General features: G+C 43.1%; 2 protein-coding genes across 11 annotated transcripts in view; both read right to left on the reverse strand.

Moving 5' to 3' along the window:
- The window catches only part of RALGPS1 (Ral GEF with PH domain and SH3 binding motif 1), an 88,565-nt gene extending 79,135 nt beyond the window's left edge, over window positions 1–9,430 (reverse strand). For all 6 annotated transcript variants that reach the window (XR_008453010.1, XR_008453011.1, XR_008453012.1 and 3 more), the window contains exons 1-4: window positions 9,296–9,430; window positions 7,093–7,213; window positions 2,426–2,605; window positions 57–183 (exon numbers count right to left, since the gene is read on the reverse strand). Coding sequence is in view for 3 of the 6 variants with exons in the window: in XM_054084362.1 (XP_053940337.1) it covers window positions 57–113 (57 nt within the window). In the remaining 3 variants the exon portion in view is untranslated. The remainder of the gene's footprint in view (window positions 1–56; window positions 184–2,425; window positions 2,606–7,092; window positions 7,214–9,295) is intronic.
- Window positions 9,431–13,332: 3,902 nt separating this feature from the next.
- Window positions 13,333–24,533, reverse strand: ZBTB34 (zinc finger and BTB domain containing 34). 5 transcript variants are annotated; one of them, XM_054084407.1, is made up of 3 exons: window positions 23,460–23,489; window positions 18,222–19,281; window positions 13,333–17,939 (listed from the first exon to the last, which is right to left on the reverse strand). In XM_054084407.1, the coding sequence occupies exons 2-3, from the start codon at window positions 19,257–19,259 to the stop codon at window positions 17,760–17,762; spliced, it is 1,218 nt and encodes a 405-aa protein (XP_053940382.1). In that variant the 5' UTR covers window positions 19,260–19,281; window positions 23,460–23,489; the 3' UTR covers window positions 13,333–17,759. The 5 variants fall into 5 exon arrangements, with proteins under 5 accessions (XP_053940382.1, XP_053940381.1, XP_053940379.1 ...); XM_054084406.1 differs by having other exon boundaries at window positions 13,333–17,688; window positions 17,798–19,281; window positions 23,460–23,481; XM_054084404.1 differs by lacking the exon at window positions 23,460–23,489 and adding an exon at window positions 24,425–24,533 and having other exon boundaries at window positions 13,333–19,281.
- Between the last annotated feature and the right edge of the window lie 346 nt (window positions 24,534–24,879).

The following is a 24,879-nucleotide window of genomic DNA, read 5'->3' on the forward strand; positions in this document are numbered from 1 at the left end:
AACAAGCCAAAATTTCCAGTTTGATACCAGAGCTGACAAAAATCAAGGAACTGTACCTCTGGAGTAGCAGAGGTGACCATCACATTGGCCATGAAGTCATTCCTTTTATACATGCTCTCCCCAAGACGCAGGAAGTTTCAGCTCCTCCAGCATTGGTGAGATAACATGACAAAAACAGAGTTCCTGCAAAACAAAAATATTCATGTAAATACAAATAAAAAAAAAAGAACCAAAAATAAAAGAGACTTCACTGTTCTTTTTCAGAGAAAAGAACTTCAGGAACAAGATGATCGTAGGAGCTGGATTGTCTTTTGTCTTTCAGGTATCAGCTGTGAAGGAGTCTAACTTAATATCACTAAAGCCATGCCAAGTCTTTATCCCCATTTCCAATCAATTCAAGAGATGTAGGGAAATAAAAGTACATTACTTGTAAATTACGTGGAGCTAGGTTTTATCTGAAATCCGTACTAGGCAGTATTCATCCGGAAACTGAAGGTTACTGTAATGTATTTTTAAATAAGAAATTGAGGCTCTGAGAATCCAAACGGAACCCCAAGCAAAGGCTTGTTAAGCTGGGTATAAAACCAAGCTAACACGGTTCAGACCTGCAGGACTGCACAGAAGAGATTTCTAAGTCCAAACATCTGCCCCATCAACAGAAGAATTTTCCTCCCAAGTGAAATAATCGGCACTATGCTCATGGGGTGAAACTGAACTACTTGACTATTTCTAACTATTACACCTAAACCAGCTGCTAGGGACAGGTTACAACACACTGCGCAGCTCTGTCTCACTGTGAGAAGAATTGGTAACGCTGCAGAAGGCTGCCCTACACTTCAAGCATACTGCTAGCAGACAGTCAACATCTTTCAGACGCAGCCTGCACAGATGCACTAAGAGCAGAACCATTTGTGTGTCTGCATGGGTATGAGTATGGGCACACACAGACACCAAGAGCTGCTTACAGATTACCAAGTCAGCTCCACCTCTGATGCACTTCAAACTGGGAAAACAAACAGCATGGTTGTGTCACCGCTACCCACAGCGCACATAGAACATGCAGTAACCACAGTCCCAGCCTGCTGCACAGGAACACTTAGCAAAACCTGCTGCTGCCTGAACATGCAACTAGAGACACTGTCACATCTCTCTTTGTGTCCTCACCCTTTCCTGCACACTCTGATCACACAAGATAGCAAAATGCTCGAAAAGCACACAGCTGAGAATGAAAATAACCTCTTATTTTACTTCCCTGAGAAAGAGGTCTCCACCCCACCTGCCATCTCTGCAAGGCCTTACCCCACCATCTCAGGGGCGTGCATCAAATCAGTAACTGCATTACAAATAACACCAGAAACTCCTCAGTTAAACTTGTCCAGAAGCAAATTTCCTTTATCTTGCATCCTGATGGAATTAACTGATATTTTGACCACTAACAGACTGCCAAGTATTTCTAGGTCTGGAGTTGCTCCTGTTAATAGTCCTTAAGAGATAGTGAAGTGGAAAGCAATTTTCATGAGGTAATATCTTTAAAACATGGCATTTACATCAAGGCCACAAAAATATCCTCATCTCCTCCTTCTCCGCCTCTCTGACTAGGCTTTCCAGTGTGCAGAGGCTCAAAAATGCTCTGAAATGGGAAAGAAAAATCCCATATGTGATCTTGTACTCTGTCCAAGCTCAGTTTTACTCCAAGTTTTAACATTCAGTAAATGAAAAAGACAAAAGCGCTTTAATACTGGAAAACAAAAGCAGTAACACACTTTTGCCTTTCCACATTCAGTACACAGAAAAAGCCTGCAAAGTTAGATACTTTCATTCTAAAATGGATCAAAATAGATTTCTACCCTGAAATGTTTCAAATATAAACACAAGCAGTAAAAATTTCTTCCTATGTGCATAGGTTTCTCCAAGATTCATATCTCCTATGAGAAAATACTTCTCTATACATCCATTCGTTTGGCTGCCTTGAGCAAAGTCACAGGGAGCCATTATCCTTTTAAATCAAATCCAAGAAAGTTTCTATTCTTATGAAATCACCTGCTGATTGGAAGTATTTCCACACCTGCTATCACGAAAGGTAATTTACTCTGCAACTAAAGTATTTTAACTCTGCAGCAGGTACTAATCCTATGGTAACAAAATGCTGTCGGACTACATATAGAAAGATATTAAAAACATTTCATATGAAAGCAACTCCTCCTATACCAGCAATATTTCACTCCAACAAGATTAAAAAGAAACTTGAAATTCTGAAAATTATCAAAGCCCCAACACGTTGGCAATAGAAGGTATAAAGGCAGTAAAATGATACGTCTTTTCACAGCTTTTGCTTCTTAAAAATTCTTTTGACTTGCTCAGATTAATCATTAAAATAATGCATTATACAAACAGTGCTAAAAAAAAGAAAAAAACAAGAAAACACCTTATCCGTCTGTACAGCAGGTTCACAGGTAAGTCTCATTCATAGATTGCCAGAATCGAAGTGTGTACATCAGGATGCAAACGTACCACAAGAGGCTGTCTGCTCTTCTTCGCCAGCTTAACAAACCCATTAGATAGTTCTCTCTGAAGCAAAAGTGAAGACAGTGCAAGAAGAACTCAACTGGAAAAAAAAACCAAAAAACAAAACACCACCATCAAAACTGGGCATAAAAATGATCCCTAGAGCCATTATTTTATCAACGTTTGTACACTTTTGTCATCGATGACACAGAAGTGACATTCTCTGAAAGTGGAAACGCAAATTTTACATTGTTGTTAATAACAGGCATGTAATCCAGTTACACTGACTGTAAGTTCATTCTCATTATTGGTTATTCAGCTCTGAAGCACAGATACCACCTCTGTACCAGGAAGTCCCTGTGCCCCAGTTTCTGAATGCTGGCAGAGAAATCTGGGGAAGTTACTAACTGTTCGCAGTGCTCTCAGCAGAATACGAGAATAACCACGTTAGCAACCACTGATGACTACTGTAGACAGACTTTTGATCAGAGCTGGTACAACCATTCTGGGCTCCAAAAGTCAACTTTTTTTTGTCTTAGTTGATTTCAAACCCCATTTACTTACTGCTTTCGTTAGTTCATTATGATTTCCCTAATTCCACTGAGTCAAGAGCTAACAGCTGCAGTAAGCTTTTAAGAAAACATACCTTAGTGTTCTACCAAGAGATGAGTGTTCTTTCTTAACCTTAATTTAGCTGGACAACTGGTTCAGGGGAGACAATTAAAGAGCACTATTGCCCTGTGTGGGTGTTGATAAACTTGGCAGGAACCAACAAAAGTTACCAGTTAGGCTTTTTTTTTTTTTTTTAAATAGGATAGAACAGACTATTTCAGTTGGAAGGAACCTACAGCAATCATCTAGTTCAACTGCTTCACCACTGCAGGGATGACCAAAACTTAAATTGTGGTCTTAAGGGCATTGTCCAAATGTCTCAAACACTGACAGCCTCTTTTTCTGCAAACTAGGTAAATCCGAAGTCCTCAGCCACTCTTCAGTGGATGTGCCTTCCAGAAGTTGGTATCAAACATCAGAACGGTTAGCTGTCATTGACCATCCTGCTTTCTACCTCCAGCAAGATCAATGATGTACACAATTGCCACAACCAAAGGACATATTTAAAACAGACCATAGAGAGCTCCATATTCCATTCTGAACTGTTTTTCATCACGGCACTAAGTCTCCTCTTTTTTCATTTCAAAACTATTTCTCCAGATGTTCACCATTAGAATGTTTCTTTCCTTGATGAATCATGAATAAAGTCATATTCAGATGCTGTGGGCGTAGAGTACAAATGAGAATATGATAGCAGAGTTAATGTACTGGAAGAGGAAAATGGGTCTGTATTACGAAAACAGGATGAAACAATGCTGTTGTTATACATGTGCCCCTGTGCTTGCATTCAGCCACTGATGTGAAACCCGCACTACCATCTACAGCACATCAGCTTCAGCCCAAAGGCTCGTAAGATGGGGAAAAAGTCCCATCTTTTTGTGCTATTGCTGCATAAAGAGACAAAGGCAATTAGTGTGAAGGTACCTAAGCCAATGTGCCGCTTGTTCTCCATATCTAGATATTTACACACCCTCTTTACCACGCCCTGCTAAGTTTCTTTTGTTTAGTATCTTCATTCTAATACTAAAACCAGGAAAAAAAAAAAAAGTAGATTTTCAAAATTCTTCTAAGTCTGAGCAATTTACAGCTGCTTTGTCATTGCAGTGACAGAGCAACCCAGTCTGGAAGGATTTCCAGAGAGGAAGTTCTATAAATCTTTCAAAGAAGCAGCTGCTGAGCACTGTGTGGGTACTTGCTCACGTAGAGAAAGGTTCACGCACAAACCTCAGAAGCACTGAGCAACCCTGGGGTAAAACTGTTCTGTTCCAGACGGCATCCCCTCCCAAAGGCTTAGCACACTCAAGACACTACATCCAATGTTAGCTTTCCCGCGTGTCCATCCCGTCAAGTATTACCACTCAAATCCCACTTCTCACCTGCTCACATATTATTTCTGTGAAGTGGAGTGGAAAAGGGCCATGTCTCCCACAGCAAAGGCAGAAACAACCCACATGAACCCCACTGCCTTCACAAACAGCAGTCTTTTGCAGCTATTCAGAGCCCTTTCCCGATGTACAATACACACACAAACGCACACATGAGACCAGACATTTGAGTTGTCCAAGTAGTCACAACGCTTTATATGAAAAAAGCTCTTTTCTTTTCAAAAGTCCTTTTGAAATAATTCAACACTAGAACTTGGTGGCCATTTTGTACAACAAGACAAATTCTAAAGAATTTTAAACCCTAGATTTAAATAATAACTGCCCACTAACAGTTTAGTGATAAAAAAATCATTATGCTGTAGAAAATTAAAAAGCCATTACACTTATATGACTAAAGATCTTCCTAAGCAAAAACTGTCTTTTGTATTTCCAGCAGCTGTTCTACTGGGAAGTCCCTAACATATTTCATTATGCTTTAGGTAACAGTACCACCTATAGATAAAACACGCCACTAACAATCCAGTAGATTCATGCATATTCTTTTCTGAGAAACTTGCTAGTGTAGTTAATGAATAATAATGGAAATGTAATGGAAATAACTGTTCTAATTTCATTTATCAATCCCTATATTGGGCTGTGACGAGATTCAACAACGACACAGATTCTGAAGGGAAACAGCATTCCAAAGTTTAGCACAGCAGCTTATTTCAGTCACTGTTACACCACCAGCACAGATACAGAAGTTGAGCAGAACTAGCAAGGCCTGCCCCAGATTTAGGATCACTGGACCTGTCTATCTTCAGCAGACCAAAACAGGATTTTAATCAAAACCACTATAAACCTTAGTAAAAGGGGGATGGATTAACTATGTGTTAACCCCACGGATGTCGCTGTCCACAAACTGAAATCACTGCAGTAAATAAGTATTCTTCAACAACATGCATCATTCCTGAGCACAAGGCTGAAAAAGCTATTCCTGCAGCCCTTCCCAACAGCTGCCGGTCAATCAAGTCTCACTCTTGAAAACACAGATTGAAAGCTGATTTCCTGGACCCTTAAATGAGTTCTACCATGAGGATACAGGAAGTTGCTGTGAAGAAATTAGGAAGCAGCTTGAGAATCTGAATCCCAAACTCTTTGGATTCTATGAATACACAACTGATCTGAATTACACACAACAGTAGGTTAAAAACATCTGAAACTCAGGTTGTGCTTTTAGGATACACCCTCCTTGGTGAGTCACACATTACACCAGACTGCCGCAGGCTCCTTTGTAGCAACCAGCTGCCCTACAACAGTCCGAATCCTACAGTGTCAAAATAACTCACTGTCATAGGGCAGAAAACAGCATGTTCTTTTTCCATACATCTACGAATTTGCTGGGAAATGGCAAGGTGACTAAAGCTCTCCATTAGCTTGATGGATACAACACTCCTACTCTACAGTGCTGAAGATACTCCTCCCCAGGTTAGATAGAAGCTGCCTTAAGAGAAGGTTTTGGCATCTGGGACGTATTTTCTGCTTCTGCAAACCGAGCTTGCTGCCACTTGAATCTCTCATTCTGTGTTAGTTATGAAAGCCTGTGGACTCTCCTCTACGAATTGTATTCAATTGTTTTAGAATATTTTTGAGCTTTCCACATCCCACTAGGTGGCACTGACTCTTAACTTAGCACAGGCCTGTTCTCAAAATGTCTTAAATCTTTTGTTTGAATATGTAATTACAACTCAGGAAAGAACAGGTACTCATCTTTGATAGAGTAAGAAATGAAAACGGAAAAAAGTGCTTTCTAGGTTTTAGAGGTTTTACATTCTTACTCTAGGAACCTATTTTTCGGCATCCTTTAGAAAAACGATGGAAATAAATATAGAGAAAGTGTCACAACTTAATTGATGTGAAGTCCTGCAGAAGAGAATGCTAAATTGCATTGTACTAAGTCCTGAAGAACAGAACCTACTCAGGGCTAGTCAACAGTTTATCCACCACAGTTTCCATCATTACAAACTGCTTTCATACTGTGATAATCATGTGAACAGTCACCCCATGTACCTGGCAATTACTTCATGTAAATGAAACACGAACTCCATCCTAGCAAATTCTGAGAAACTGAAAGATCACTGCGCAAAATGAGGAAAAACGGGGGAAAGCACTATTGCATGATGTCAAAGGGAACAAAGTGAAAAATATTTCAAGGTTAGCAACAGCAACTACAAAAGCAAGACAAGTCCTTAAGAACAAATAATAAATAACCCCCCAAACACAACTTAAGAACTCAATACCATCTTGATCCACATCAAGACAGAGTTGCGGGTCTCTCTCCAGCCCTCCCTCAAAAGCCACCACCCTTCAAGCAAGTCTGCTGACTCACACAGGGCAGGGGAGGACAGAAGTTTAGCAAGGCTACACTTTAGGGGAATCTCAATAAAGCCATCCCAGGGAAAGAACTATCTGCTCTATTACAGTATGACATTACCATGACTCCAGGTGCTCTAAACTGAAGAGAATGGATGTAGACTTCTGTAATCCCTGGTATCAAACATAAGTGCAAACAGGGAAATGCCTGCTGCTTTAATTACAGCTGCATACTTACAGTGGAATAAAGTAGTTGTGCACTCCCTCAACCCATTTTGCTGCACACCTCCGTGAGTCCATTGTTGAGTCTAGCTCTGGCTACTCGTCAGGTTTCTCTCTTGTCTAAAGGCATGACATTCCTGTAAATTAAGAGGAAACAGGATTACAGCGACATTTATTCCATTCCTCCGTTCTTCTCACACTGTGCATCCCTCATCCGCAATGTACACCCTGCTATTTTCACCCTTAGTTTTCTCTCCCAGCTCTGACAGCTCCCACTTGGTGTCATCGGTATGTGACAAATTCCCAAACTCAAAGGAACTAAAGGCCAAAGATGGAAGAGCAACCTAATGGGAACTTCATAACTAAATGTTCTCAAAGTACGTACCTGTAGCTCTTTCTCGCTCTGTCAACCAGCACAACGTCCAAGATGATACAGGTTTGCCTACTGGTTTTAATCACTTATTTCAGGTGCTTTAGGAATGGTAAATGCTACTCATTCTCACTTTGTTCTCCTTGGGACTTTTACAATATTCCAGTTATCTACCATAGGTGATGAAAAGCCATACCCTCTCTCTGATATCTCCTATGGGCTGAGGGCTCCTAATCACATCACTGTTTACTCCTTCTAAGCCATCCACGTCCTCCACCTCAGCCCTACCACCCCTCTCTGCATCTCCTCTACCTGTTTTCACACCCTGTTGAGGATGGGGATAGGAGAACACCACACACTGCTCAAGATATAGCACACTGTGTATTTGCTCTTTGTTTATCTCACGTAAATCCCTACCCCTGACACTCTTCTGACTGCTTTGATGGTATCATTTCTGATCGCTTCTCACAGGTATCTCTCTAGCTTATCTGGAAAAGGCTGACTGCAGCAAATGTTTCTCTTTTGTATTCAAGACTCTTCTCGATCCTTTATCTAATAAATTAGATACTAATTATCTAACAAGCTAGCCTGATCTTGCTCTTTTAAGTGTCTTTCATCACAAATTCTTAAAATATTTTTACTGCTAGTTTTGGGGCACTCCGAACTTTTACCTTACTTTTTAAAATAAGGATATCAAAACTGTGCATTACAATCCAGTGTAATTTTCACCAGTCGCTTTAGAATTTAAAATCTTCCTAATTCTGTTCATCGCTCCCTTGACTGTGTAGACATAGAATTAATCCTTCTTTCCTGTGATGCTGCACTGAGTTCCTGATGCGCTGCTTACCTATTTTGACTGCCTGTATCCCTTGCAGAATGGCTGCTCCTCAAAACACTTCCCCTTGTACTTCAAATAAAGCCTACGGTTCCTCTTCCTCAATACAAAAATCAGTTTGACCTTAACAGAAGCTCCATCGACACACACTGCTCACCCAATGCTCTCCTTCACCCCGTTCCATCTTAACTGTTCACATTTTTACCAAGTTTTATCAAGGGGGAATGGTAATAAACTGGAGAGTGGCCGATTTAGACTAGACATTAGGAAGAATTTCTTCACCATGAAAGTAGTGAGACACTGGAGCAGGTTGCCAAGGGAAGTTGTGGCTGCCCCATTCCTGGAAGTTTTCAAGGCCAGGTTGGATGGGGCCTTAGGCAGCCTGATCCAGTGGGAGGTTTCACTGCCCATGGCAGGGGGTTGGAACTAGATGGGCTTTAAGGTGTCCTCCAACCCTAACTATTCTATGATTCTATGATTTTAAGTGATGCGAATGCCATAGCTGAGATCTGTAAATAGCAAATTTACTGCAAGATCACCATTTTTATATAAGGCATTTTTGCACCTAAATCACTCCAATTCCGAGCTCAGTCACCTCGAGCTGCCCAGGGTTCCTCGGGCACGGGGAGCGGAACGCGTGAACCCGGACCGGGACAAACGCTCTGCCGGATCCCCGTGCTCCGCGAGGGGCGAGGGCCGAGTCCGAGGGTGACAGCAAACGGGAGCAAAAATTCACAGAATAGAACTTTTAGACAGCGAAACGTTGCTAAAAATTGACACTTCATCAAAACCCCGCAGGTTTTGGCGTTTGAGGAAGGCGCGGTTTTGCCGACGGTCCCCGCGAGAACGGGCCGCGGCGCAGAGGCGGCTCGAGCCGGCGGGAGCTCCCGGGACCCTCTCGGTGACACAAAAACACGGGAGCGCGCAGGCGCCGCGGCCTGGGCCCGGAGCGGCGAGGGGATGGGGGGGGACGGGGACTGGGGCCGGGGCCGGCGGGGCTCGGCCCCGTCTCACCTGCTCCGGCGCTCGCGGGGTCCGGGGCGGGCGGCGCCCCCAGGGCCGCGGCTCCGCACCCCGCCGAGGCCCAGGCCGCCGCAGGACCGACGGCGCCGAAGGCCAATGGGCGCCGCGTACGGCCGCTCGGGCCAATGGCCGCGGGGGGCGGGACGCGCGCTGCGCAGGAGCCGCCGCAGGTGCGCGGGTTCCACCCCCGCCCAACAACGCCGCGGGTGGGGCGGCGGCGCCTCCCCGCGGCCATGCTGAGCAGTGCAGGGGGCCGAGCTTTCCAAAGCAGAACCGTTCCATTGGAGAGTAAGCTATAAAAATAGCATTAAGCACGGATGCTCACGGCTCCGATACTCACCCCAGGCTGCCCTGCAGAGAAGGATTTTGGGTGCTGGTCGATGAAAAGCTCGACATGAGCCGGCAATGTGCGCTCGCAGCCCAAAAGGCCAACATGTCCTGGGCTGCATCAAAGGAAGCGTGGCCAGCAGGGCAAGGGAAGGGATTCTGCCACTCTATTCCTCTCTTGTGAGACCTCATCTGGAACACTGTGTGCCGTTCTGGAATCCTCAACGTAAGAAGGAGATGGAGCTGTTGGAATGGGTCCAGAGGAGGCTACAAAGATGATCAGAGAGCTGGAGTGCCTTCCATACCAGGACAGGCTGAGAGAGTTGGGCTTGTTCAGCCTGGAGAAGAGAAGGCTCCGAGGAGACCGTATAGCGACCTTTCAGTACCTGAAGATGCTACAGGAAAGCTGGAGAGGGACTGATCATTAAAGCTTGTGGTAATAGGATGAGGGGGAACAGGCATAAACTGGAGAGGGGCAGATTTAGAATAGACATTAGGAAGAATTTCTTCACCATGAGAGTGGGGAGGCACTGGCACAGGTTGCCCAGGGAAGCTGTGGCTGCTCCATACCTGGAGGTGTTCAAGGCCAGGTTGGGTGGGGCCTTGGGCAGCCTGAGCCAGTGGGGCGTATCCCTGCCCATGGCAGAGGTGTTGGAACTACATGATCTTTGAAGTCCCTGCCAACCCTAACTATTCTATGATTCTATGATTCTGTAATTCCATATGAAGCCTCAGTCATTCTGCAGCTACAGAGCCCCTCACCCGCGCCTCCCTCCAGCTGCTGAGCCCCAACAGGACACAGGGTTCACTGGCAAAATGCTGTCTGCTCCATCTTATCTCACTGTATCAGGACATTAAAACAGCAGTTAGGGATGACAGGCCCCTTAAACAAAATAATATATATATAGTTACTGATGTTGCTACAAGGATTCAGAAAAAAAATCTGAAAGCCAGTTAATCCTCATCCTAATAATGATGAGATTCTGAGTAAAGAGTTCCCAGACAGATGCTGACCATGCCGTGGAGACGCTGCGGGACTTCAGAGCTCTTGAGCATCACAGCGCAAACCCAAAGCCCCGGCTGCTCACACTGCTCGGAGTGGGGCTGCCAGGAGCTGTCCTGCCACGGTCATCATGAGGAACAATATCAGAAACCTCTGTTTGGGTTCCTGATGCAGTTTCTGCTGCCTGCAGTGCCCTAACCCAACCCCAAGCAACTGCTGGAAACTCCACACAGACGAGAACCAGCGCGGGGTTATGGAAAGGCCGGCAAAACATGCAGCCCAGTAATGTTGCTTTAGACATGCCATTAGCCATGTAATTTCCCCAATCTTGAATGGAATGCTTCCATCTGTAGTTCAACTGACATTTGATTGAATACTCAATTTAAATTGTTCCCAAATCCATGCACCATACAATTGTAATGTGCTGTTTCATGGAGTTAATGAACAGGCTCTGTTTTTCCTGCATGGTCATAGCTGAAAGTAAATTGATCCCCTGCTCTGTCACGGTTATTGGCTATTCTGGCTTCCCCTCAAGCTTTTCCAAGAAGTTTCCATTATGAAAAGTTCAGTGACAGAGAGCGTGTTTGCATGCACACAGTTCACAGGAACAGAATTGGGGGTTTTAACCTAAACCCTTTTTTTTCCTTAGCCTTCTTAACACAATTTCTTTACAAAATATTTGTGTTCTATCTCTTGCTTTGCTAAAAGTTTGACAAGTGCTCCATCTCTGATTTTCCCTTGATGATGAATTCAGACGTGCCAGCAAAGATACGAAAATTTGAGGCATTTCAGGGCATTCATAGAAACCACAGAATCAGAACAGTTTGAGTTGGAAGGAACCTTGAAAGGCCACCCAGTCCAACCCCCTGCCATGGGCAGGGACACCTCTCACGGGATCAGGGTACTCAAAGCCCCATCCAACCTGGCCTTGAACACCTTCAGGGATGGGGCAGCCACGACTCCTTCTGGGCAACCTGGGCCAGCGCCTCCCCATCCTCACAGTAAGGAATTTCTTCACCCCACGGTCCTTCTCCACAGGGCTGCTCTCAGTCCATTCATCCCCCAGCCTGTATGGATACTGGAGATTATAAATTATTATAAACAGTATTTAAAAATAGCAAGCCATCAAAATGCATCAACAATATACTGGCACTGGGCACATAAGTACAAATTGATACTGAAATTGTCAGTAATTAACTTACAAATTAATATTCCATTCAGAGTAATAGAACTTTGCATCTCTTGAAGGGTTTTGAGAGAACCTCTATCAACATTTCAACTGTTGCTTTTAATTCTACTCTCCTCTGACATTTATCCCATCCCCACACAGGGCTTTGCATGGGAATGGCCACATCTTTCCTTCTGCTGACTCTGCTATGTACATGGTAATTTCTAGCAAAGGAGATGCAGCAGTGCTGGCAACATCCCATCAGTCTGTGCATCACAAGAGCATCTACACAGTACAGCTAGAGCGGCTTTAGAGTGGTGGGTACCCACAAAACAGAGATAAGTCCCTGCTTACAGTATCTGTTCTACTGAAACTACAGGCATGGTTTAGGGAAGCAAAGTTATACTGGGTACAAAAGTACGAAAATGGACCAAATGAAAGTAGTTTCAACACAGTTCAGGCTTAGCGTTATCATCAAAGAAAATGCTGGGTTTTATTTAAAATGATGAACTATGAAGTAGTTTCAATAACCAAACACATGTGTGTGCGCACTGTCTGTCAGCATTGCTTGAAAATGATTTATAGGAAAACCTTTTCAGGCTTTATCAAATTAGCGCTTTGAAAAGTTTAGTTTATACAACACAATTCTTCTGTTGGAATCTCTGCTGAATAGCCTGAACTATTTTCCAAGTTATTTGGGACATACTCTCACCAAGCCTGTTAGCTGAAGTTTAACCACATATACTGTACTATGGCACTGTAATTATTGCCATGGATTGCAACTTTAAACAAACCATGGGCTGCCCATGGGCAGTGATGCATCCCAGGCAGAACTGGATGACGTTAGCATACTGTGCAACAAAAATGCAGCACAAGGGTAACTAGAAAAAAGCAAGTTGAAGAAAAACCTGAATGATTTCTAAGTGCTAATTAGATATCAGAACTATTCTGATAGTCTGGAGACGTTCTTTAAACCTTAAAATGATCTGATTTTTGCCACCATCATTTCTCTTATCTCTGCATCTTCATATGGGCAGACAGCACAGAGAAGGTGTCCTGTGAAGCTACCGGCCCATTCACACGGTAGACATAGAAGCATGAGCTGTCATAAAAGTACAACTTTTCTTTAATGCCCTTGACCAAATTCTGCCACATTCATGAGTATTAAACTACAACTTCTGATAACACTTCAGTAAAAGCATCTAAAATGCAAGTCCCTTAGAGTTTAAACACCAGAATGCAGACACTGACACCACAATTTGCTCTAGAAGCATTTTAATTTACAAACAGCAATTCCCATTGACTTTATACCATAAAAAAAAGCAATTTACAAGCAAGAAACAAATTCATCAGAACAAAATAAAGCAGCACTGAAATATTCATGTCACAAATCTAAAAACAAAGTGAATACAAGAGTAAAATATCATTTGAATAAATATTTTAAAATTCATGCTATAAAATAATCCTTAATGGCAAGTTATTAATTGTTACAGCATCAGCTTAGCTAGCTTCATTTACTTCACATGGTGATGAAGTGTGGAGTTGTGAGGTTACCGGTTTATATTGCAAGATAATGACACCAAGTCAAGTCATTCAAACCGTTCAATTATTTATCATGAAAAACAACCATACAAATAATAAAAGTTATTTAAAAATACAATTTTTCAGTCAGCAATACTGTCAAAATCGTGCAAGAGCTCTTCATCTACTGGGACAGCCAACGGCTTGTAGAACGAGTCCAAAGGCTGTGTTGGTGGCACTGCCAACGGGAGCCCGCAGCCGGCGGCATCTGCCACAGCTGGAGATGCAAACCCGCTCAGTTCCTGACACTTGGCTTCACACCCCCTGAAGAAACACAGGAACAGCGGCCCAGCCTCACTTGTTTGATTAGCGTTTTTTAAATGTAAACTTGCGAAACTTAAGTTAATGCTGTCACAGGGATGTGCAAGTAGTATTAAATCTACAATATTAAATACGACCATTCTGGCACTTGTTAAAATATATGTAAAATGCACACAGATTATAAACTTTGAACATTTTGAATGACTTTACTGAACTTCCAATTTAATCACTATTATGAAATTTACAAATAATGAAATAAACAGATTCATATAAAGGATTTACATAATTCCCCAAATACTTTCAAATATAAAATTTAATAAATAACCCTGACCAGTCAAAAAGCACCATTCAAGGGTAAAATTCCCTTGGAAAATAGATTAGGTGTTGCATATTTGAGTCCCTTTCAATGGTTTCCCGTGAAACCTGTTTAGAAAAATGACAATAAAAGAATCACAGTAAACTAATACAAAACTTCAAATAAGATATATATATATTTATATTTTTAAAGGTAAAGCTCATTCAATCTTTTCCCAGCCCTTGATTTTCTTCCTGCTGTTCTTTCCATAATTCAGCCTGAACATATTACGAGTATTAAGAGGCCTCACTGTGTTGTCTAAAAGTAAACCAAAGGCTTGAGCATGGAACATGAATTTATGCTTGGGAAGACTGCATGAAGAACCCTCAAACCAGGCCTCCAGTGTGTTCTGCTGGGCAGTGAACTGACAGCGTCCTTATGCTATTGAAAGCCTTCACACTAAAGAGCAGAGCCCATCTGGAGGCCTTACTGACCAAATGGAACTTCTGATACACTTTAAGTATTTACAAAGCTATTGTCTAAATGTATTTACAAGTTTAAAAGAAATTATGTGGAAGATAACCGATTAAGAAAACTAAACAAAAAACCACAAACATCAGCAAAGGTATAAAACCCTTTCTTTTCACAGTTTGTCATAACAGGTTAAACATCTAGAGGGAAGGACACTGTCACTGTTTTCACATTTGTCTAGAATTAAAAAGGTAGATTAAGAAGAGACTCAACTATGAACCAGCCTGTATAAATTTTATGATTTATTTTGCTGTTAAATATTCCTTCACATATTTTATTGATTTCTGCATTTATTGTAAATGAAATGTGTAACAGCTCTGTGCTAACGAGACCTGTACAGACAGCAAACACTGTACAGCACTTCCACCATCGGCGTAGAACAGCCCCGTGAACTCTGCTCTGGTGGGCTTGTGAAATGAACTCCCATCAGGTGATGCTCCGTGTTTCATGGCAATGTTAGTCCTGGCAGACTGTTATGTGGCAAGGCACAATGTAATTGCTGCTGCCAGCTTTGCAGTTCGATTTCTACCAGAGTCGCATACATGTGTGAATGTGACTCTCGACGATGCCCGCGGCTCGCCGGTGGCTGTGTCCTCCGAAGCACGGCTGAACTCTACAGTACTGCACTATGGCTTGGGAATTATTACACTGCTGGCAGCGGACAGGGGGAATAGCGAATTGCTGTGACGCAGAGCCAGCGGAACTTGCAAACTGCTCAACCATGGTTCTGTAGGAAAAGCGGTCACTTCCTGCCCCTTAGCAGTCCCGTTACCATGTTTTGAACCTGAACCTGTACAATCAACGCCATGTTGGTTTTGTTTGCTTTTGTCAGAGACAATTTTGGATAAGTCACTCTTTGGTAAACTCAAACCATTGTAATACATTTACAAATACAAAGAACTAGATTTAAATAAATGTTAAGATTGTGACACAGAAATTCAAGAAATATAAAATCAGTACCCATATCCTGCAGTCCTCAACTCATACTTCCATGTAAAAAGCCACGCCAAAGGCACCACAGCACAGGGCCAGGACAAGGGGTTAAGAATAATGGTATATTTCTTGGATTTTGCATGTCTCAAACTTAATTTATCAAAACACTTATTTTTATTCATTTAATTACTTAAAACAGACACTTAGGAAAAAAACGGTATGAGAAACACCAACCTGTTTTAAAGTGGGTAAACATACAGACCTCCTTCCCTAGACACAGACATTCGCCGTCCCACACTGGAACAACAGTGCTGCTGTGGCTTCATGGAGAGGAACTGCTCCCCACCCTGCACGGGTACGGCAGTTTGTCAGCTTTGTGTAGTCAGTTTAACTGCAGCCACTCACTCCAGCAGAGCAGGAGGGGCTCACACTGCGAATCTGCATTTAGAGAAACTAATTCTTATTGCAGACTGTCACAAGATTACAAACAAGTGCATTTAACACAGCTAATGCACAAGGGTGCCCAAACTTCACAGGAGCCAGAAAAGCTGTAAGAGACAGCAAACCTCTGACTTTGCTTTCCTGTAATTTAGTAAGGAGCTTTCATTTTCTAAATTTCAGGAGTTAAACAGCACGTTCACAGCTGTATTTTCAATATTTACTAAACAAACATAAGGCCCAAATCTATAAAACCTGTATTTAAAGCAGCATGTGATTAATTTAATTCTGTTCATCACATAGAATTTTACACAGTAGTGTTTGCCAGTTAGTGCTTTTGAGGTCTCTTAAGCTACTGATTTTTTTTTGTTGCAGTTGGTTTGTTTGGGGTTGGTTTGCTTGTTTGTTGGGTTTTGGTTTCGTTTTTTTCCTTTTTCTTTTTTTTTTGCTTTTTTTTTTTTTTTTTTGCTTTTGCGTAACTGTTACTATTATGTTTCACATTTTATATATTATACTGACCTAAGTGATGAGTTAGCACCATATTAAAAAAACATTTGGTGAAATAAAAAGATTTAGAATATTTTTTAAGTTGTTGGTAAAGTTCCTTTATGCAGAAAACAACCACTGAAAATAGTAGGGAAGTCAGAGCAACTCTGTAACACTCACACATGAAATAACAGACATATTGCTTGAAATTCCCATAGAGTATTTGTTTTTGTTATATAAAAAAAGTACAAATTCCAAGTGCTGACACATCACTTGGAGCTTTAAGTAGGAAGTCAACGTGCACCTGAAAACAGCTCCCTGTGAAGAGATCTGTTAAAACACTGCTTGGAAACACTGTAGGTTAAACGACATCACCTCTCTCAGGCCTTAACCAACCACGGAGAGCGATGAAGTTAAATTTAATTACCTGGTGTGGTTCTACAGTACGAAATGAAGGTAGATTCTGAGGCCAGTAAAAACACATTTAAAACCACAATGCTACTTTTAGGTTTGCTATTTTTTATATATATGTGTATATATATAGATATATCTATCTCTATATATATAAAAAGGTCAGCACCACAGGTTGCCCAGCTTGCGTTCTAGACAACTAACAAAACCTCTCAACAATTTAACCATAATTTAATAGATTTATGGCATTTGGTTTACATGTTATAAAGCAAAGCTATTAAAACAAGGTAATTTACTTTGCTCACTTTTGCACACAAAGTAATAGCTTAATAAAATGAAAATCAAACAACATTCTTTTAAAACCAAAACCATCTTCCCAGAGTCTGAAGTCCTAAATCCTAAGCGGAGACCTAGCAGTTGAGAAAGTGGTACATGGTATAAATCTTGACATACTTTTACATTCACCTCAATCAGAACAGGAAAAGTGTAATTGTTTTATATATATAAAGCAAACTTATATATATAAACAGACTAACTACCAAAACCAGTTAGTAAAAGCAACCAGATTTAATCGTGACACACGGAAGGAATCAAAGCTCTAATATTCTCTCTCCCCACTGCTGTGTAAGTCATTACCACCAATAGGATTTAAGAAACAAAATAAGGGAGATTACAGCTCTCAGTGTACCCAGCAGAGCTGCCCCTCTTGTTCTCATACCTTTCTCCACCGGAATTTGTGTCTTGCCATATCAACCAGTACGGACATCTCAGCAGACTCTTCCTATCCCTTCCCCCACACACCATCCTTTATATTTTGAGCATCTTCCAAATTAAAAAAAAAAACAACCCAACCTCCTTCAAAAGCAAAGAATACTCATGTAGTCTTCTCCAGAATCCTAACTGATTTTCAGAAGGTCAGGAAAAGGCTGTTATACTTGCACTGAAGATTACTAAAATAATAAAATATTTTAAAAATACATTAGTAATGTGCTTGTTTGCGTTGCACTTAGAATGTAGTATTTTAATCAGATGTGTTAGACATTGCATGAATTTCCATACCAGAATCCATAGCTTCAGAAGCTGAAGCATCGTGATCTCCTTTCTGTTCCACAAATGCCTCTGTTCTGTCTGGAGACTCTACCCTGTTTCTTACTTCTGTTACCCCAGGGTGGTTCTTCCGCAAATGCTGGTTTAGCGTACCCTGGAAAGGAAAACATTTTCCACAGATCTCACAGCGAAAGGGCTTGTCATCTGTGTGACCACGAATGTGATACTCAAGTTGGTCCTTGCGGGTGTATTTCTTCCCACAAAACTTGCACACAAAAGGAGTTATTCCCATGTGCAATCGCATGTGCCGGTCAAGGCTCCCTTTCTGGTTGAAAGATTTCCCACAGTAAATACAAATCAGCCTCTCGTTGTATGGATACCAATGACCTCTCGCATTCCTTTCCCGTGGACTATTTTCATATCCTGGGTTACTCACCATGGAGTCATTGTCAGTCCCCTGCACCAAGCCCTGAACATCGCTATGCAAGTGACCTGTGGATACCCGCTTCTGGCGTGCACGGCCCCCTCTGAAACAGCTCAGCATTGATCTTGAAGGACTCGTATTGCTCAGGCTTCCAAAGGTTTCGGACACGCCTGTAGCCTGTGACGAGGCATGGGTAAATGAATAAACATGCTGTAAGACAGACCCATAGGAACCAACATTTACAGCCACCACTTGCTCTCCATCCACCATTTCAGTGTGATATCCATCATCTCCAAGGGAAGAGCTATCAGAGCAGCTTGGCCTGTCAGACTTTTCCATTTTAACTTTCACCTCTGCAACCTGATTTTCCCTTACTATCAGGTCTCCTGGCTCATGATCGCCTTCAATTTGAATCTCATATTCAGAGATGCTCCCACTGCTTCCTCGATCTGAGTGCCCTTCTTCTTGCAAACGGCTACGCAGAGATTTGCCTGGCGTAGTTTCCATCCTAAGATCGCTGCCTGCTGTTGACTGTCGCACCTGAGAGCAATAGGGGGGGGATATCTCAATGGGATTGGCAAAGTAACTGCTGTCTTTAACGCCATTGCGATTTTCTGAATTTTCTTCAGCGCCAACAGTAACAGAGTCAACATCTCCAACACTGATCTTCGAATGAATACTCTCCAGTATCTGTGTGCATTTATCAATGACGCATTGCATCTGTAGAAAGCTGGCTGCAGTCAGAAAGCTAACAACATCCTTCAGCTGTAAGGACATCCTTCCAGTGTAACAAAAAGAAAGCAACTGTTCAAAAACATTGGGGTTTTTAATAACTGATATCGATAAGCCACTCATGGTGCTTAATGCTGAATGGTCACGGAAATAAGGAGAACTGGCAGCTAAGACGGCTTTATGGGCTCGAAATGGTTGACCCTGAATGTGCACAATTATGTCACATAGCTTTCCTTGCAAGCGGAGTTCGTTTAACTGGCTCAGAACAGTGTTGCTGTACTCTGGCACATCAAACTGAATGAAACTGCTGCTGTCCATTTCTACTGATGTAAAGAGTAATCTGAAAAAAAAAGGTTTAGAGCAGAGAATGAATAGAGAGTTTTCCACTTCAAAAATAAATGTCTGCATATGTTCAAGTTAAATCAAGACATTGATCTGTTTAAGATGTGTAACAACAAGGCATTTGGTACAAATACTTGATATAATACAAAAAGCAGAGCCTCAATAACTTTTTGCATTTCTATAATTTGAGTTATCCATCTGCAACATTCCCAATTCAATTCCTTGTAACACATCACAGGCTCCCTGGGAAAGCCTCCTGTCTTGAAAATCCTGTCTCTCCTTTCAAGACAATATAGGTTATGTTTGAAGTGTTTCGGAAACAGGCCTGAAGATCAGTACAGTTTGAAAAGGCAAATAAGAACTCCCGGTTTTTAACACCTTCCACCAAGCTGAAATGCCTCCCTAACCTCTTCTCTCTTGAGGTGAGGCAAGTAGCATTAGACTGAAGCAGAAAGGTATTTTAAAACGCAAACTGACTTTACACACATCCACTGTATACTCTGAAGGCAAAACTGATCTCTATGGTTAACCAGACAGTCATAAGGAAGCTTTGCTTCCCAAAGCAATGAGAATGAGAACTTCAACTCACATCACAATTCTTTATAGAATTAGTAGAGGTGGATAAAAAACAATGTAAGCATGGTCCAAAGTCAGGTCCAGGACCTTTCATGATATTTCAGCACAGACAGAGGTGACTGGTGCTCTTTTGGTCCAAGCCCACAATGTAGTTGTTCAGAATGAGGACAATTCTACTGGTATTACACAAACTCAAGTATTTGGGGGCAGTGAGAATGAAGACAACTTGCAGCAATGTGAGGTGCTCTCACTGTTAATAAGCAATGCGTTTGCCGCCCCTGACTGTGGGACAGTGTCATGTTAGGTTCGGGTCCAGCACACCTCAGGTCTATGAATAGCTCCTTTCCCAGCCCTCCTCCTTAAGCAAATGAAGGAGCGTAAAGTTGTCAGAGATATGGTATATCCACGAAACTGAACGCATTCTTATTCTAAAGCACAGGCCAGGACTGGACACTACATCCACCAAGCCTCAGCAGGGCTCTGTACTGAGCCTCCAGTCTATTCCTGTAGGGGATGATTCAGTCACACTCAGAAGAATCATATCAACTCTCTTTGCGTCTGCGTTACATTTATTGGTTGGGTTCTCACACAGCAAACATCGACCATAACACAAATTCACCAGCAGTGGATCACTGGCCTATGTCTTCAAAAAAAAGTGTTCATTGCAGTAATCCATGAACATGAGGATGACACACATTCAATGTTTCTCATTAGATTTCAACAGAAACTTAGTTTAAAAATAATGTTCTATGAAAGCTCTTATTTCACTTAAAAACCCAAGAATAGATGGTGACAAAATACATGGAGTATTTAATTTTACTGACATCACACAGTAGCAGCAGGGAAGCATCATGTAACTACAGCACGCATCTGTGTGTCTGCCAACGCCGTATTAGTTTCTGCTTCTAACTCTGCAGCTGTTTAATTTCATTTGCTTGCGGGTGCAGGATTCGCTGCTCTCAGACAGGTGAATGGCACTAATTATGCTCGGTTTAACTCACACAAGGGTGTGAGAAAAGATCCCTTGCATTTTCTTTCATTAGCTCAGCAATATGTGGTCCTTGAGAAAAAATACATATTACAAACCATTACGGTTGTAGCATAGGTCTGAAAACAGAAAAGTGAGGAGGGTCATAACATAAACTAAGGCTAAAACAAAGAAAGAGCTCCCTGACACAAGGATGGATACTTCACACATGACTGTGCAGAACATAGGAGAAACAAGCAAGGATACAAGTTTGTGCATAGTTGGTGCACTCCTCCCTTGCATTCTGCCCTATCTGCAAGAACTTCAGACATGATTGCAAAAACTTGTCATCAGCCTAGAGAATTTTAACCTAGGAACATAACCCCACCAGCTGTAATCATGGAAGTTCTTGGGCAAAAACCTCCATCACACTCACGCCTTTTAGTTTGCATTTGCCTTGGTGTTGGGATTGCAGAGGCCACGATAAGGAATGCTGGCTGTACCAGAGGAAAACTGCCCTGCTGAGAGGCAGTCCTCTTTAAATAATCCTTGAAAGCAAGGAAGAAAACAACCGTGTAATCTTTTACATTTATACCGGCTGACACCTCTCCTAACAGTAAAGCATGAAGGAGACCAAACTATTTTACAGTTATCTCAAGTGAGATAATCAGATATAAAATCAATTGCACTAAGGCTTTTTCCAGCAACACACATAATAAACAATAGAACCAGATCCTTGTGGATCTCACACTTCATGCAATTTATGCAACTAAAATCCTAGACATAGGTAGACATACATAGTCATAAATTCAAACCAACTCCTTTAAACCACAGAAAGGATGATTTGGGGAATGTTTCCACTTGATACTGAAGTGAAATTTTGGAGCCCAATGGAAGGATATATAAAATAAGTCTTTGTGTACTCATTAGATTTTTCTATGCTTTGGCTGCCTCACACAGCACTAATATGTAAAAGCTCTTTAACATAACAGGTATCACATAAATCATAGCACTACAGTATATACAAAAGCCTGTTGAAAGCTCTCGTCTTTCTGAATGTGCTCCCCTGATGCTCTCACCGCAGTAACTCACGCACACGACTGCTGGCTAAAACCACAGACTGTAAGGACACAAAGCAACAGGCTTTACAGATGACAGTAAAACTGCAGGAATCTGTTTGGCCATATCAAGTGACAGTTCCATCCATTTTCTTCCAGAGTGTCCCTTGAACGAAACATTAAATGCACATGGTCTTACTGCTCACGTCTGTCCCATCAAACAAGATCACTTCCTATATCACTCTCATTTACACTCTTCTGTGAATTCTTGGTTTCCAGAGAATTACAGAGCTGAGTTCTAGAAGCATTATCACCCATGGAAGAACAAATCAAACACCAGTCTTTGCTAAAGTCTAATTGTATTCTTTGTTTTCAAACTGACCCAAATGCATTTAAGCTTAGGCACGTCGGAGAGCATAACTGGAGAGACTGCTGCACATGAACATAAAATGCTGATCTCTCACAATCAGTAAGTGGCTGTCACAGACTCAGGTGGAAGTTTAACAAAGTGCTGATACGCAGATCCTAAGAGATGCTGCAGTGCAACAGAACATTCAGTTAATGTTTCTGTTGCAGCATGAAGTTCCATTGCAGCTTCTCCAGCTGGATAAAATGTACTTTATTAATGACTTCCTTTACATGTACAGGGATCTCAAAACCCTTTCCAGCTCAGCCTAACATATCATTCTGTTAGATTCACCTCCAACACGTAAATAAGACTGTCAGCATGACTAAAAGCACCAAGCATAAGCCTACGTTTATGTATAAACTCCCTGTCCATACTTTTGTTACGCCCACTACTGTTTTGAACACTCTACAGGACAGCTGACTCCTAATTCAAAAGCCATCCCAGAAAAGCCCCTAAATGAGAACGAAGTCACCTTTCTAGTGGTCTAATAATGGAGTCATGCAAAAGTTATGGAAACAACCACGTCTCTCAAACAGAAATGGCCGTGGAGGCAATTAATGCCTCTCTGAACAAAACAGGACTTCAAATCCTCATTTCCTCAAACATTAACCACTCACAAATCACCCACAGATTTAACTAAGGAGGCACATTATGTTTCAGGAAAGTGTGAACTAAGCTAAAAAAGTGCCCATTGGAATCAAAGGCAGTACAGAGAGTTTTGCCAAAACTTAAAATAGTGAATTACCTGCAGCAAAGCGCACAATAAATGGTGTGCATGTCATCTTACTCATTGGAGAACACCTTTGAAAATGGGTCTGCCTCACCTCTACTTCAGACAGAAATTTTCTGCACTTTTTGCAGAAAATTTGTTACTGATTCAGATTTTTGTCCAATGAAAATACAAAAGGATTTATTCTTACCTCACTGGCCTTCACAACAACAAAATTAAATCCAATTAATCTGTGTACATATGCACACACACACACACACACTGATACCGCTAATACCAGAGACCTATTCTCAATGCCTAGCACGGTGCAGCAGGGAAATGACTGGAACTGTGTACTTAGCATTTCATTGAAGAAACCCAGGAGTCTCTTATTTAGGCAAATATCCAAAGAAAGCAGTTGAAAAACTGAAGTCCAAGGACCACCTTCATTTCTTACTCTCAAATGGTCTTCCTCACAACTGCTTACCTGTATGGAAGTGATTAAAAGAGTGAAAATAAAATAACTATTGATGCACAAAGCTTCACCCAACGATTAAAAACCTCAATGCCAATAATCTCTAAATTTTGCCTCTCAAGAGAAGTGAGTTACAACAGGTATGTTTTATTCCTGAATGCAGAAAAAATGTTACTAGAAGGCAAACTGGAAAGGACTGAGATCAACAAAAGTAGTGGTGCAGATAAATAAAACAACGGGACATATTAATGATGAAACTCACTTTAAATCAGCAAGATATCACAAGATCATCACCAACTTTTATTTTGTGCACAGATTTCAGGATACACCCATTCTGTGATCCTAAATCGGTACCATTCACCTTGTCTGAACATCCGGCAGCTTCGGAAGCCACTGCCGATACAAAACCCCCGGTGACAGCGGGAGACTCGCCGTGCCCGACACGGCGGACGAGTAGGAGAGAGCGCGTTCGCACCTGCTGTGACAGCTCCAAGCGGCTTCTTACAGGTCAGAGTTGGTCACTGTTACGTATTTTAGCCCATCTATGTTTTTGTAAGCCTCGGTCGCTCCCCATCAAACCACAACATCTCGGCTCCTCCGTTCCCTCTGGGCAGCCGGGGAGCGGCTCTGAAGGGCACATCGGGCGGAGACGCGCGGGCACAGCCCGGCTCCCGCGGCGGGCGACACCGACAGCGCCGGTGCCCGCGGCAGCTGCCGCCCTGCCCTGCTCTGCCGGTCGCCGCTCCGGCTCTGCCCGCCCCTGCCGCCTCGACCACGGCTCTCCCGGTCCCCGCCCGCCCCAGCCCGGCCCTGCCGGTCCCTCCCGCCGCGCTCCCCCAGCCCGGGCAGCGCGGGGCCCTGGCAGCACCGTGCGGGGCCGCCCCCTCGGCGCCGCAGTCACGGACGGGCCGGACCGGGCCGCCCGGAGCCGCGGAAGCGCCGCTCACCCGGTGTCGGGGCGTCTCACATGGCGGGGCCCGCCCGACCCGGCCCGGCCCGGCCCGGCCCACCGCCGCTTCCCGCCGCTCCGCAGCCGCGCGCACCCGGAACTGAGCGCTCGCCGCTTCCGGTCCGCGTGACGCGCGCGGGCGGGGGCCGGGGCGGGACCCCGCGGCGGGGAGGGCGGTGCTTCGGGAGCGGATCGGGGTCGGGCTCGGCCTCCTCCTCTTGCGGAGTGCCAGGAGGAACCCCGCCGGGTGGGGGTGGGAAAGCAGCAGTCCGGAGCGGAGTAGCGGCGCAGAGGGCCGATTCCAAGCGGAGGGAGCGCTGGGCGGCACCGGCCGCAGCTGAGCTGAGTCTGCTCGTGCCCGGTTCCGCGCGAAGGCGCTGAAGCGTGGGGATCCCGGCGCGCCTAGCGGCTCGGGGCACCAGCTCTGCTGGTTTGCTCAGCCGGAGGCATCGC

This window comes from Cuculus canorus, chromosome 19 (genome assembly GCF_017976375.1).
Source record: "Cuculus canorus isolate bCucCan1 chromosome 19, bCucCan1.pri, whole genome shotgun sequence".
In the NCBI taxonomy this organism is placed as follows: Eukaryota; Metazoa; Chordata; class Aves; order Cuculiformes; family Cuculidae; genus Cuculus; species Cuculus canorus.